General features: G+C 43.3%; 1 protein-coding gene across 2 annotated transcripts in view; it reads right to left on the bottom strand.

The window, feature by feature from the left end:
* FNDC3B (fibronectin type III domain containing 3B) overlaps positions 1 to 16,118 on the bottom strand; it is a 339,247-nt gene that overhangs the window by 18,578 nt on the left and 304,551 nt on the right. For both annotated transcript variants that reach the window (XM_046002797.1, XM_046002798.1), the window contains exon 23: positions 9,979 to 10,191. In XM_046002797.1, the coding sequence (XP_045858753.1) occupies positions 9,979 to 10,191 (213 nt within the window). The remainder of the gene's footprint in view (positions 1 to 9,978; positions 10,192 to 16,118) is intronic.

The following is a 16,118-nucleotide window of genomic DNA, read 5'->3' on the forward strand; positions in this document are numbered from 1 at the left end:
GTTTTTACCAAACTGTACTCTCCCTCCTGAGAGACTGTCTACACCCCCACGGGCTAAACCCGAGGTTCCTTTCTCCCGGGGAGATGGTTGGCGGTGTGGGGAGAGAGGCCGTCCACTGAGCCAGGTTTTGCACCAGCTGGAGGCGTCAGCCACGGGGCTCCCTTAGGGAGCCCGCTCACCCTCTGCGCTGGGACCCCTGGTGAGGTGAGGCCGAGAACGCCTCCTTCACAGGTCTGCGGTGGACTGGGTTTGAGAGCTCACGTAAATGCCACAGGCCCTACACAGAGCTCACCTTAAGTAAGTGTCACGGATCCTCAGTTTCTTTCTGTGCGTGCTGACAGTGACGTCTGTCTTAAACAAAGGGCAACCCAAACAAAATAAAAAGCTCATAAGCCAGCACAAGAGGCACAGGGTCCCTCTTTTACCACAACGCTATCATTATTCTCTGTCACTCCAAGAGGTGGGAGAAGAAAGACCGTCCTTTCTTTGGAGCCAGTGATTTAAGCCAGTTGCATGGTGGCCTCTCAGGGAGGCTCCGAAGGGAGCCACCGGAGGCTAGAACCACCCACACAGAGGCTACAAATATTCATCAAATAAGTGTTTTAACAAAGACCAACCGAATTTTTTCTCTTTCCTAAATCTTTTTTTTTAAAAACCATCTTCATTTTAAAATTCATTAATAAGTCAGCCAGAGGCCTTTGGTGATAGAATTAAAGATACACCGTGTGTCTTCAGACTCAATGATTGAAGGCTACATGTTCTAAATGCAGCCAAAGATCCAGCCCCTAGAGCACGTCTCCGCCATGAAGAGGGGACAGGAGCCACCCAGCTTTGCTGATCCCTCCCCCTTTTATCTGGACCATCCAGGGTCATGGCTTAGACTCCACCTGTGTTCATGCACGGCCTAAGACAGGAGTCACTGCCAGAGGACAACAGGAGTCCTACAGTCTCGAAGACCTGGAAAGCTATGATTTCAGTGTGCACTGTCCCAAGCCTGGGGGAAGAGTGTGGATGTCAACTGTGAAGCGGGAGGATCTGGAGCAGCTGGGGTGCCGACATCAGCAGAGGATGGTCAAGGAACTCTCACCAAGATCTCAGCCCCTTGGCTGCTGAGGGAGAGAGGGTGGCCTGGGCAATAAGGGATCCGTGGCGGGGAGGCACTCTGATGCTACAGAAACACGATGAACTACACATACCTGACAGCACGGCTCCTGGACTATAGCACGTGCTCAGTGCAGTCGCGGAGTGATTTCAGTGTCCGTTCCCGTATGTAGCCACAGGCACCCCCGTGGAATCACAGCTGCTTAAAGGTCATCCCGGAGCCGCGGGCCCACACTGGCACTGCCTCTGAGGGGGTCTTCCACTCTGCTCTCTACCCCTGCCACCCAGGGCTGCGTACCTTGGGTAGCCTCAGCCCCATGACCCAAGACTCCTGGGAAGACCAAGAGAATAGGTGTGCGCCGTTGGCTCGGGAGGGGAGGGGTATGAAAACAATCCCAGTTCACAGACTTGAGTTTGAATTTAAGTTCACAGCCTGGGGCTCCTGGGCTCTAGAGCCACGGCAGCTATTTCTGTCTGTGAAAAATGGGTGTGACAATCGGAGAAAGACAACTATCATATGATCTCCCTGATATGAGGACATGGAGAAGCAACATGGCGGGGGTAGGGGGATAGGAGAAGAATAAATGAAACAAGATGGGATTGGGAGGGAGACAAACCATAAATGACTCTTAATCTCACAAAACAAACTGGGGGTTGCTGGGGGGAGGTGGGATTGGGAGGGGGGAGGGGGCTATGGACATTGGGGAGGGTAAGTGCTATCGTGAGTGCTGTGAAGTGTGTAAACCTGGCGATTCACAGACCTGTACCCCTGGGGATAAAAATACATTATATGTTTATTAAAAAAAAAAATTTGGAAGGGGAGGCGAACCATAAGAGACTATGGACTCTGAAAAACAACCTGAGGGTTTTGAAGGGTCAGGGCTGGGAGGTTGGGGGAACAGGTGGTGGGTAATGGGGAGGGCACGTTTGGCATGGAGCACTGGGTGCTGTGCAAAAAGAATGAATACTGTTACGCTGAAAAAATAAATAAAATGAAAAAAAAAATGGGTGTGACAATAATGCCTCCCCTCAGAGGCTGTCGTGAGAATCAAATGGGATCATGCTGGCAGAACTCGTTACGAAATGCCTAGCGCTTGTGGTAATGCTAACACTCATGCTATTTAGGACACAACACCAAGGGTTATGAGTGGTTTACCTTGGTTGTTAATGTTGGAGAAGCCTGAAAGACGCCCCCAGAATGTCATCCCTTCGACTTTCCTGAGCCACAGAGAAAGCTGTACACGTGAGCACCACCCACCCTGGCCCAGTTAACCCAGGCCAAGAACGGCTGCGGGAGGCAGATGAAGATGGGAGCCGTGGGTCTGGACCAGTGCTGCCCATTCGTGGAAATCGGGGCATTTTTACTGAGGGAAAGGGAAAATGGGAAGAAATGTTCTCTTGTACTAAAGATATTTACTTGGAAGTGGAAACATAAACAAGGCAGAAGGTTGGGTGGGTCACTGAAAGTTTACCGTCTAAATGAATTCTTTATGGCTCTGCCTCCAACTTGCTTCAGCACTGACTATAATAATGTCCTGAAACTAACACTTCTATGGTAGCAAGCACACACGGGTTTTAACGCTGCCAAGTTAACAGTGATTTAAGAAAATGTTCTACAGATCTGTGAATACAAAATGGTTCTGCTTATTCTGTTTGCCTGTCAGAGTGTCTCCTTGGTTGGTACAAAGACGGACAAAAACCTTGGGCACAGTGTAGAGTCTGTTACTACGAACTTGGACAAGCTGATAAGTCTCCAGGCTGAGTTTCCAGACACTCAGGATAATAATAACTGTCTCGTTCACCTGGCCGGAGTTTTTTACGAGAGCCAAATGAGAGGACCAAGTAAATCCTATGATTTCTTATTAAATATACATTAGGAAGGCAAAACAACAGATTCTTGAAAGTTTCACAAAGTTCTAGGGGAAGGCTGTATTTTAACCTCAGCATTCTAGGTTTTAACACATAGTGAAAGATGACTTTTTTTTTTCTTTGTAGTGAAAGGCAACTGAAGGAAGAAATTCAAACATGTTACATCTTCGAATGTTTATTTTAAATTATTTTAGAATAAAACGATGATAGGTAAATAGTTCAATTTTAAAAACCTATTTCCTTAAAACAGTTTTGTTTAAAAAAAAAAAAAATCCAAGAATTCCCTGCATGGCTCATAACTTAAATTCACGGTAGAAAATAAGATAACACGAAGGTTCTTGTGTTTACTACCTTGTTCCTACCTTACAATCCCTAGGCCCATTAAAGGCTAACAGTAGCTTGTTAATATTAACTCCTCACCATCATCTACACTGCTGACCTAAAATGGCCTCTAGTCCACTCAAGGCTGCAAATGGCATGTTTTTAAAGTTGCTCTACAGCATCACAAATCAACAGCTGTTAGTGAGATCAGCACAGCTGTATTCCTTAACAATGATGCGCCACTGCCTTCATTTTCTCTCAGTCTCCCTGGGCTGCATGGGCTATGTGTGTGAGAGAGACAGAATCTCCTCCATTACTGAAGCCGTCCATGTTTGGGAGTGGAGTGTGTTCAAAACAGGGATGGAGAGGATGTGTCCTTGCTCTACCGAGAACACGGAGTCCTGTCGTGCCTATGCAGAAGCAGCTGGAAGCAGATGGCATCGTGTGGGTCACCTGAGGCAGGGAAGGTGTTTCCTAGACTGGCTTTGAGGTTGGTGAGAGGCCCCATTTGCAGACCGAGCACCCAAGCACCGAGGAGTTCTGAAAGACCAGTGCGAAAGGAGCTCCTCTCCTACCCTCATATTCTCGGTTGCATACGTGCCTACTGGCTCTTAACGGATCCAGCTCTAATACTTTTTGGTTAGGTTTCATTTCAGGCTCCTTTTCTAAGAAATAAAATGTCAATACAGCTGCCGATGAGACTCTACGGAGAATAAAAGAAAATTCCTTTTTTCATTTTTGTTGTTGTTCAAACTGTACCTCATTACTGATGTATTAAAGAGATTTATTTATTTTCAAAAAAAGAAAAAAAGATCTCAGTATGAAGACCACCTAAGAATCTTGAAACCTCCCATTCTGCTTTCTTTTCAAGCATATGCAGGAATCTTCTCTTCAAGGATACTCCTCCCAGAATCCTGCAGATTTCAGTGGGTCTACTTCTATTTTAATGGGTTTGCCTCAATCTTACATGATTTAGGAAAAAAATGCTGAAATGCTGTATGTTCTATTTATGTTTAAAGAGATCAAAATTCCATTTTGAAATAGAAAAAAAAAACAACCCTATAACCTGAATTTTTTTTACTTCCAGTCCAATGAAGTTCTCTAACAGTTCATTTTTCATTACTTACCTCTGCCTGTACCTGACATTTCAGGCTGCAAACCCAGTCAGACTAAGCCCACAGTCCTTTTTATTTTGTAGGCTTAATTTTTTTTTGCTTTTCTAAGACATATCAATGCTTTTCCTCCATCAATCAGGGACTGGAGACAGGCATCATTAGTTCCCTTCTGTAGAGAGAGAAACTAAGGCAAAAAGAAGTGAAGGGACATGCCTCTAGCCATCCCTGAAACTCAGTAACAGATCTGGGATTAGAGCAGAGATCTGACACCCCTGTGGAGAACCACATCGCCTTCCACTGAGGAAAGGTAGTATCAAAGTGTCATTTACCCAACAAGGGTGATCATGTGTATTACCAGGACTATTTCAAAGAAACAAAGGAAACTAGTATCGACGGTCTCTGTGGGCCCTGAGCTAGTTGCCTCACATCTATTTAATTCAAAATATGCTCTGAGAAATGGAAAGCAGGGGTCTGTTCCATAATAAGCATACATTAGGAAAGTTCACTTCTCCCGTAGGGCTCATACACCCCAGTGACTTTTATTAGTTGCCTAGTGTGTATTTTTTCAGGGTTTCTTTGTATAGATTATTTTCTGTCCCTCTCTAACAGTCAGCAGTCAGTCATATTGTGCACATTAACAAAGCCGTCCAATTTTGCCTGATGAAGGGAAAAGTGTCACGGGCCTTAAGGGCTGAGTTAAATGGAGAGCCAACTGGTAATTAGCCACTCTATTATATCCTTCTGCCCCATCCCCCTTTTGCTGGGAATACATCGGCTTTAAAATACACTGGCAATCTGACTAAACCTGAACAACAGATCAGCCATAAATGCATTCCTGGAACTTAAGTTCCTCTCATCTCGGTGCTGCATACAATTATCAGGAACACAGACCCAGGAGGGTCAGGACGAGAATCAGCATCAACTCAAATTCTGTGAGGGCAGCCTAACGTTTCATATCAGTAACACAGACAAATGCACGTTCAAAATCCTCAGTACAGCGTTAGGATCTTAAAATGCATGAGTTGATCTTGTTATTCTAATCCCTGTATTAGGTTAATGCAGCATTATGAAAATGTTTACTCTGGGTGTATATTCTTCTTGCATACACAGGAACCAAAGACATTCAGAGCTTCTGTGCCAGATTTGCTAAGAATAATAGACTTTGTCACTCTAGGTCACGCCAGATAATTTTTGTTTTTCTGCTGAAATTAAATAAAATCTCTTGTGCTGTCTGCTCATTGTTTCCCATTAACTATTTTCTCAGTAAGATAAGTTCCTTATAGGTAGCCACATACCTCAAAAGACTTAGCACATTACAGTAATTCAGGAAAAAAATGATGACTGGGTCATTAACTGCGAGGAATAAACTTGGCCCTATAAATATAAGGCACTGCTTTGAAGCTGCTACATCAAGACGTGGTCAGTGACCTTGGACTGGGAGCTTTGTGAGTCAAAAGCTTAACTACATGGAAAACAAATGTCCTGTTCATGGGGCACAAAATTTTCAACACAGCAAGCCCAGGTGACCCAGATGAATTCTAGGTTGATTTACCTGGGAGGCAAGGATTTGGGCAAGATGCTCTTTTGGGATCCCCTCTGTTTACATGAAATAGTCCCAAACTGAAAAAGAGCCCCATATAAAAGAACGAGAATAGGAAGAGACATTCAGGTGGAGAAAAATCCAGGGCACATTTCTGTGCTTTGGAGATTGTATCCTTGGTTTCCACCCAATTCTGAGTCTTTATCACTTGCCTCCAACCTAAGGCTCTTTTGCATGAGGTTATAAAATTGGGACCCTTTTAAGACTCACTTACCCTATTATTTTCTGTAAGAAGCCTTCTCTGCTTCTTTCTTTTAAGCTTATAATCATACATTGAAATCATAATAATCATTAAAATTAAATTCAAGTCAACTTATCAAAAAACCCATTTTTCATCTAGCCAGTGGGAAGCTTTGGTAGAAATCCTATCAGCATAGAAAATATTTCACTTTTTATTCAAAAACTAAATAATGTAGATTAAAGCTCTCAACGTCTGGCACTTTGCAGGTGCTCAATAAATAGAAGTATCATTTAGGAAGTTTGAAAAATATATTTTTGGCTCAAGATTATACTTAGAAATCTCTAGCTCATTTTATATTTTTTGACTGAGAGGTATATAAATAAATATAACAAACCAGCAAAGTGTAGATGTAAAACCTTAGGGGCTTTTGAGATCTTAAGTGGTCACTCTTAAAGAAACAGTATCTTGGGCACCTGGGTGGCTCAGTCAGTTAAGCGTCTGCCTTCAGCTCAGGTCATGATCCTGGATTTCGGGATCAAGCCCTGTGTTGGCCTCCCTGCCCAGTGGGGAGTCTGCTTCTCACTCCTCCTCACCCTCTGCCCCTCAACCCTGAAGAGAGAAAGTTCTCTCTCTATCTCAGATAAATAAAAAAAATCTTTTTTTTTTTTTAAAGATTTTATTTATTTGACAGACAAGAGATCACAAGTAGGCAGAGAGGCAGGCAGAGAGAGAGAGAGGAGGAAGCAGGCTCCCCGCTGAGCAGAGAGCCCGATGCGGGGCTTGATCCCAGGACCCTGGGATCATGACCTGAGCCGAAGGCAGAGGCTTTAACCCACTGAGCCACCCAGGCGCCCCTAAATAAAATCTTTTAAAGAAAGTTGGTATCTTTCTTAGTTGTCAAAAGCAGAAACAAAGATACGAAGAAAAGAGACAGCCTGCCCTAATCATTTGCAAGAGACGCCCTTTGGTAAAGGATAAAGTTCACAAATAATCCAGAAGATTCAGTGCTTTCAGGTGAAAAAGGTGAAAAGGGACTCAGAGTTCATGTTCTAGTGTAGTCTAGGGTAGACTGATATTTGAGCAGCCAAATCAACTCTTTAATTTTAAAATTACTGAGAATGGAGTTACTAATTTTCATTGTGCTTCCGTTGTAAAATGTTTAAGACTAACATTATCTTCACAGCTGACTAGGACAGCCAGACAACTCACACATTGGCAGCTCTCCCTTTCAATACCCACAGCACCTGGTGACAAAATCCACCAAAACCACAATTTATCTACCTCTGGTTCTCACCTTGGCCACAAGTAGTACATACAGTATTTTTGCCACATACATAGTAAGAACTTATTAGTGGTTAATGCAATCAATGCATACACTAGGGAATATGTGTACCTTTCCCAAAAGTCACGACTGCAGATCACCGTGGCAGTGAGTTCAAGGAAAAATCCGCTCCTTAAATGAAGATGCTTACTTTCAGTTGGACAAGCCACGTCCAAGTCCCAAAGAACCTCAAGGATACCAGAATGGACAAAAACTATACTAATCACAAGAATTATAATGTATCCAACTCAGATGATCTCTCCCTAATTCTCATGAGTCAAGATCCAAAGTTAAATAAAGGCTTGGATTTAAGGGGCCAACTGATACAAAAGTTCAGTTTCTAGACACAAGGAAGGTCATCTTCAAACTCAAATTAGGCCAAGTTTCATCCTATTAAATCATAGGAAAATTATTCCCCAAATAGAACGAGAATTTATTACAGTCTATACTCCCATCACTTTAATAACTTTGAGAGCATTGACAAATCTAATTTAAAAAAGATACATTTGGACTCCAGATGATAAAATTAAGAAAAATACTGTCCCTAATGGTAAGTTTTCTTAAACTGCCATTTAAATTTAGGCAAGTCACTTATTTGATTAACAGTGCCATCTTTGGCCCTCCACCCCCCTCTTTTAATAGCATGAATTGATTGCTAGATTCTGCACTCTCTTCTGTCCAGCATATTTAAATGTCTCATGACAGCATGCTTCTCTGGATCAGCATTCACGGGCATCCGTACAGTTCTCCATACGAGGGGGCCCCCTACAGTAGGATGCAGACAACTGGTTTGGTGCAGAGCCCCGGCTCTGCCCACATTCCTGGACCTAACAGCAGAGGCAACTGCATGAGGAGTCAGGCAGCCCCTGCTCTGATCCCAACTCGCTACCAGTGCCAATGTTTTTGGACTTCACTTTTTCTAAAGGAGGACATGACTGTAAGATACTCTCTAACAAAGACTCTCTCAACCACCAAAGGAAGCCAAAAGCCCAGGGCAAAAAACAAAGGCTCATTTGCAAATTTCCCAACTGCTAGCTTTAAATATTTATCAGGATTTCTGTTTGTCCATAATTCTTCTTCTCGCTGTTCCCTTTGTTCCCATTATTTTTCCCTGTAAAATAATGAACCCATGAAAGTGCATCCAAAGGTACAAAGCCTAATAAGACGAATGGTCTTGTCTATGACTGAGTATGCCTTTAATCTCCAACGAACCTACCAAAAGAAGCCTCATTTTCTGTACGCTCTCTATACCAGGATGAGTTTCCAACAGGACAATCACTTTTTGTTCCTTTCTAGTCAAATTACTAGGCTTGACAGGTCCTTCAAAGTTAAGTTCAAATGCCACCTGTCTCAAAAAGCCATTCCTGGTCTTTGCAACCAAATGCTCTCTACCTCCTCCAGCCTCTCACAACACTTTTCTCCAAGGGCATTTATGTTCTGAGACCATGTGGGGGTAGATACTATGCTGCTAGAGGCAGGGGCTTGTTTTTCCTTGATCTTGGTCTCCACTGAAGGTCCACCTCAAACAGTGCCTTCCACACAGCAGGACTCCACGGCTCTGAAAGGTATCAGTGTAGTTGAGTACAGGGTGGGGGGTGAAGATTGGCTAGGGGTGTCTGTTCTAATTAACCAGCTCCCCGGGAAAGGGGCAGGAGACTCTAACGCATAATGTGGGAAGGACAGAAATGGTTTGGTGTTCAGCAGATAGGCCTTGGGGAAGTAGCAGCACGCACCTGTCCATCCGGGTGTCTTGGATTTATTGCCCCCCCCCCTCCACCTCCTTCACCTAATTCTCTGATTTGGACTTTTGGTCACAGAACATTCTGTCATCATTACCTTTACTCTGCATCTGAATTATTCCTAAATACAGTTCAGAGGCCCATCTTCTGATCGGCCATTTTCAGAAGAAATGAAATTAGGCTAAACAAATATGACGTGAAAGGCTGGATTTGATTTCTGTAGCCGAGAGTATTTCCTGGGTGTGCAGTCTCATGAAGCATCTCCTGTTTGCTCTGGTTAATTTCATCCTGCACTGCCCATAGTTAGAGAGCACGATCCCCATCTGTACACCACCACAGCTATTTCAGATTGGTAAACATGTTTGTCCCAATGGTCACTGAATATTTAAAAAGCTAACATCTCTTCCTGAGTCTTATTTCCCTTTGTGCTTGTGACTAATAGAACACTCTAACACAGCAAGGACTTGACTTTGGCAGTTTTCTTTTTAGATAATTTCTCTGCATTACCTGGCTTTACGAAAGAAAAAAATAAACACATAGATTATCACGTGCAGCAAGTCAGGGGCTTCAGAATGTTAGTTTAGAAAATTCTCAATGGAGGATGGACGGTACAAAATGTAGGACCCAACCCACAGGAAATCTTTCAAGCAGGAGGATCGACAAACGAGCAAGGATTCATTCCGCAAGCCAAAGGCACAGAACCATACTGCGTGTCCTCCCCGCCATCTCACCTCTTGTTTCTGTCCTCCAGCTGCAGTGTGTACACCAGGTCGTCGGCTGCGTGTGTCTTGGTGTTACTGTCTCCCCATTTCAGCTTCAGGCTCTGGGGCCCTGATGCAGCACATTCGAGCCTCGGAGGCAAGGGTGGTAATGGCCGAGTTTTTGCCCTAATGAACTGACTAAACGGTCCGGCTCCGATTTCATTTACAGCCTGAATTCTGATCCTGGGAAAAGGGAAAAATACATAAACATTGCAGGTTTAAGAAGCAGCAATTCCTCATTTCAAATAAACATCGTGTACAGTAGTTCTTAGGTGCCTCTAAACCAGAATTACGGAATAAAGAAAAACAAGTTAAAGTAATTCAAGACAAATAGAGAATAGGGCAGCCAAAAAACAGATTATATCCTCTCTTCCAAAAAACAGCAAGAATGAAGGAATCAGCAAGATCTCTTAGTTCTTTAATTAAAAGAAAAAAAAAAGTCTACTGTCTGAGGGAAGACATCCTAAAGATTACTATTATACCTTATTGTAGCCACCTGCTAGCTGCCTCAGAGTTAGCTTTGGAAGTGAGTGGGCTACAAGGAACACATGAAACAGGGGAGCAAAGGAGACTCCGTTAGAGTTTAAGAACCAAGGACAACTCTCCAACAGGACATTTCTCCTGCCTCACCCCACAGTCTCTGCTCGTCAATAACCAGACCTCGGTGTGCAGACACCGCTAGTAATGGGATGTCATTCAGATGAGCAAAAATCTTCACCGCATGTTTGCAATATACAGCATCATGGGTAATAAAGATGTTATTAACACTGCCCCATGGTCTATAAATTTAAAATCAAACAGAGTTAAAACCTGTAAGTAAACAGTATCTATTATTATTCCTATTTTTCTCGTTCCTCCATTTCCTTATTGGTTGGGTGAACAGCCCTCCAAGGTCTTCATACAACACAACGATGGCACTGCCCCATCCATGTTCTCAACCCTGCCTCCCCGCGGTGACTACCTGCCCTTGAAGCGTCTTTCTTCCTGGCATTTGGCAGCCTACACAGCCCGGTTCAGGCTCTCCTCTGCTTCTAAGACCAAAGGTCTCACGCCTTGGCCCCACCACCCCTCTACCCTCCGTTCTTCCTCTCTTCTTCCGTACGCTGTGGACAGTTTTCTCAGTAACCTGACACTTCCACAGCTCCGCTCAGTCCCGGATGTGCCTCTCCGCCACGCCTTCGTGCCCCGGCCCCAGGCCTCCAGTGGAAACCTCCACCCCGGCCCCAAGACACATGACAATAAAATAAGTCAGAGGTCAATTCCGAGGAAACAGATCAATTTAAAATACTCTTCTAATTTGGTTTTTTGTACCTCTCACTGACAGTGATTACTGCTTACACTTAACTTAGAAAATACTATTTAGGAACTACAATACCTAAATTCATCTTGCGAACTCAAATTCTCATTAACTCTTCAAATGTACAGATTATATACTTGGGCAAGTCAGTCTACTAATGTGCCTACAGACTGTGGAGAAGGAAGCAAAGCCCGGTTAACTACAGGTGAGAGGAAGCAAGCACAGCCCACCCAGGGTCTCCCCCAGTGATGTGGCCATCAGACAAGGACAAAAGAAATGCAGTAGCCATGTAGAAGCTCTGAAAGGTAAATAGTAGCTGGAGGGTCTGGAAGAATTCACCACTGTTTCCCCTCCGTCATCCCCCAAAACGGACTCAATGCACCCTGGTATCTAGGAGAAGACATCAGCATGGACTGAGGGCTCTAAGAGAAGGAAGCCTGGCTCAGGAAAGGGCTCTTAGGATGCTCAGAGCACATGGGGGAAAATCTTCCATTCTTCTTTTTCTCTTCTGCATTCTCTCCTTCCCCAGCCCTTACACAATTCCTTCAGTTTAACAGCCTAAAGAAGAAACAACACATGATCCTCTCAAGTGGTACAGTAAAAGCACCTGATGAAATCCAACTTCTATTCATAATATACAAATTCTCAGAAAACTAGGGGCAGAAGGAAACTTTCTCAACCTGAAAAGGGCATCTACAGAAATACCTACAGGTAACATTATACTGAGTGGTGAAAGACTAAGTAATTTCTGAGATTGGGAACAATGCAAGGATGCCTACTCTCAACACTCCAACTCAACATTATGTACTAGAAGTCCCAGCCAGTGGCGGGAAAAAATGGCACAGAGATAAGAATGAAAGAAACCAACACTGCAAGACACTGCTGAAAATCTTAAAGACCTAAACAGAGACAGACATTCTGTGTTCACGAATCGAAAGACTGCTAAAAAAAGGAATGTCAGTTGTCCCCAAATTGGTTTACAGAGACAATGCAATTCTAAACATTCCAGCAGGATTCTTCTTGGTAGATCCAGAGAAGTTGATTCTCAAAGTATGTGGCAAAGCCAAAGAACTAAAATTGCCAAACACATAACTGAAAAGTAAGAATAAAGTTGACAGAATCACACTTCTGATTCAGGACTTACTATAAAGCTACAGTAATCAAGACAGTGTGGTACTGGTAAGAGACAGACACACAGATCAATGTAAGAGAATACAGACTCCAGAAACAGAGCCACAGAAATATGAAGGATTGATTTTTGACAAATGTGCCAAAGTTAATTCAACAGAGAAAGAATAGCCTTTACAAACGGTGCTGCAACAACTGGATGTCGAAAGGAAAACAAAACTCTATCTAAACCTTGTGTCTTATTCTAAACTTTTTTTTTTTTTAAACATTTTATTTACTTATTTGACAGAGAGAGAGAGACCACAAGTAGGCAGAGAGGCAGGTGGGGGGTGGGGGGAAGCAGGTTCCCTGCTGAGCAGAGAGCCTAAGCCACCGACTGAGCCACCCAGGCGCCCCTCGTTATGTAAGTCGAAAATGCATTGAATACACCTAAACATTGAAGCTTAGCCTCGCCAATTTAAGCCTGCTCAGAACGCCTGCTTAACTCTGTCTGTCTCTCTCTCTCTCAAAATAAATAAATAAAAATCTTAAAAAAAAAAAGTAAAACTCAAAACTGAAATAAAACTAAGGAACTGATAAAGTTAGAGGAGGCCATGGGGCACCTGGCTGGATCTCTCAGCCTGCAAAGCGTGCAGCTCTTGACCTCAGAGTTCTAAGTTAAGAGTCCCACATTGGGTGCAGAGATTAGTTAAAAATAAAATCTTAAAAAAAAAAAAAAAAAAAAGATATGAGACCATGTCTTCTTGCATTTTGGTAAAAAAATGACATGCTGAGTCTAGGAGGCTGAGGAAAAGCTGAACAAGGACTATGACGGTTGCTGTTTATTTGGGAGTGAAAAATGCAGTGTGAAAATAATTTCCTAATTCCAGTGGGATCTCACGCAGACTAATAAGCTAAACGAACCTGAGGAACCATTCCAAGAATTCACCTCAGAAAAAAACTGACCTTCGGAGTGCCTGGGTAGCTCAGAGGGTTGAGCCACTGTAGTCGACTCGGGTCATGATCTCAGGGTACTGGGATCAAGCCCCACATCCTGCTCTCTGCTCAGCGGGGAGCCTGCTTCCTCACCTCCATCTGCCTGCCTCTCTGCCTACTTGTGATCTCTCTCTGTCAAATAAATAAATAAAATCTTTAAAAAAAAAAGAAGAAGAAAAAACTGACTTTCAAGTTTTATTAGATTAATTAAAGTCTACTCCAAACCCAAACTTGACAAGTTTTCTCTTTACCTGAAATAACATAGTAACCTTGAAATTTAGATTGGATCCCCGGGTTTCTTTCTTCTTCTTCTTTTTTTTTAATGCATTATATCAGTTTCTGAAATTGTCAGCTCTGCAAATTATGTATAAGGGAAATGGAATTTTGCTTTCCAATTAAGGGAAGTGATCTCTAACTCTTGAGAAATTCTGTGTTGGGCAGGCTGATGTGGAAACCTCAAGTGGCCAGCAGTCTGCAATGCCCAGCGGTACACGGATAATTCTGATCAAAGAAATTCAGTTAAGAAGCATAGTCTTTATAGTTTTTGACTGACAAATCTGCTAATAAAATATCTACTACTACTACTAGTTGTACATGCTGAAAACATTCCTGCTTCAGAAGTTTGTAGCCTTCCAGGGGCACCTGGATGGCTCAGTCGGTTGAGTGTTTGACTCCTGGTTTCAGTCAGGTTGTATGTGAGATAAAGCCCCCTTTGGGGCTCTGTGCTCAGCGTGGGGTCTGCTTGAGTTTCTCTCTCCCTCTCCCTCTGCTCCTCCTCCCCATGCTCTTTCTCTCTAAAACAAACAAATAAATCTTTAAATTAATAATTTAAAAAAAAAGAATCATAGCATTCCATAACACACTTTATACACACACACACACACTCTCCAATTTGACACTCTGTATGTTAAAAGAAGAATGACTTTCAAAATGAACTTCCTCAGCTGGGGAGGGTGACTTCTCAATCCTCATCAGCCATCCCAGTACTCAGGGTGTCTCCCGTGTGAGGGTTGGGGGCAACTGGGATAGCCGGGAGGGGAGGCCTAAGAGCAGAAGATGGACTTTTTAATACCCCACCCCTCCCCACAGCCTGCTGTCTAATTATCTAGGACAAAAATATGAAAGAAGGGAATAATCATCAGGTAACTTCCGAAGAAATATAAAATACCAGCTAAAACACAAGAAATCTCTGGAGGAAATCACGCCATGGGAGTAAAGGGATTTAGTACCTGTGCTGCATTATGTCTCTAGGCAGTCAGACTAGCCTTTGACAGGAAACCAAAACTTCAAAGTCCTCCATTGCTTAAGAAATGATGCCAGATTCCTACAGACCTATAATCCGGTCACAACCTATTCTGCAGCTCATTTCTTCCCTACCGGACATTAGCAATAGGTCATTTACGGAGTGCTGACTTACTGTGTGTCAGGTCCTATATGAGGCACCTGGAATCCTATCTAAAACACACCCTACTAGGTTAACTAAAGGTATTGTCTCCATTTTACAGATCAGAAAACTGAGGCAGAGAGAGCTTAAATAGCTTGCCAGAGGTCACAAAGCCAGTGTAAGTGTGGCACCCAGAATTGAAGTCAAGCTGTTTGACTTAGAATCTGTCTCCCAACACAGCCCGTCTCATCTTATTACAATGATTTATGATTCATTTTTTGACAGGCTTTGACATAGAGTAAGGACTCAACAGATGTTATTTTTATCTCTGTTTGACCTAGCAAAGAGGGCATAAAAGAGAGTAATGAACAATCTACCTTAAGTTTTAGTTGTCTGGTAGCTTGGTATGAGTCAGACACATAATGAGGTTGCCAAAACAAGTAATCATAGGCAACCTTCCCAACAGTTCAATATGGAGACCATGAAAGGTAACGGTCTGGCTCTACTCTGAGCCAGCCAACCAGACCACTGCTGGAGGTCTGGGCACCACTCATTAAAGAGTCCATCAAGAAACAGAACTCACCCAATGAAGAAGATGGAGGAGTGAACGGAAAACCCATGCTAGTGAAGACAGATGTGAAGGAAGTGAGGATGGTTAAGGAGAGGACAGCTGACACTATACGACAGTGATGTCTAGACCCCCTGGGTCCTACTAAACCACAGGCTACAGGAATGGGGCTCAGACTTCTGCAGGCTGCAAAAGCTGTCCAGGTGATTCTCAGATACATCAATACCCAAGAATCACTGCTCTAAGGCAAAACTTCTTAAACGTTAACATGCATCAAAATCTCCTGCCGGGCTGGTTAAAGCAGAGTGCCAGGTCTTACTCCCAGAGTTTCTGATTAGTAGGTCTAGAGCAGAGCCTGATAATTTGCATCTCAGCCAGTTTCTAGAAGACGCTGATGCTGCTGGTCCAGGACCCACACTGTGATAACCACTGCTCTCAACGAAGGCCTAGGATCAACTACGCAGTTGTTGGAGGTACCATTATATTTCAACAAAATATAATGGAACACTATAAAATTAGTTATTCACAAATGGACTGGGCTGCCTGGTGAGATGAAGCTGGAACCACAGCCCTGTGACTGGAGATACTCAAGCCAGGACACTGGGAAGGGAGGCTGCCAGGCAGTCTTCTCTCCCTCTGCTCCCAGAGTCTATGGCACCGTGTGTTGAAAGAAAGCTGTGTCTCTGTTTTCAAAAACATTTTCTTCTCTTCAAGCAAAAACACAAGCACAATTCCAAACTCAGCTGTAAGTTTAAAAG

The sequence above is a fragment of the Meles meles genome, chromosome 4 (genome assembly GCF_922984935.1).
Source record: "Meles meles chromosome 4, mMelMel3.1 paternal haplotype, whole genome shotgun sequence".
Lineage (NCBI taxonomy): Eukaryota > Metazoa > Chordata > Mammalia > Carnivora > Mustelidae > Meles > Meles meles.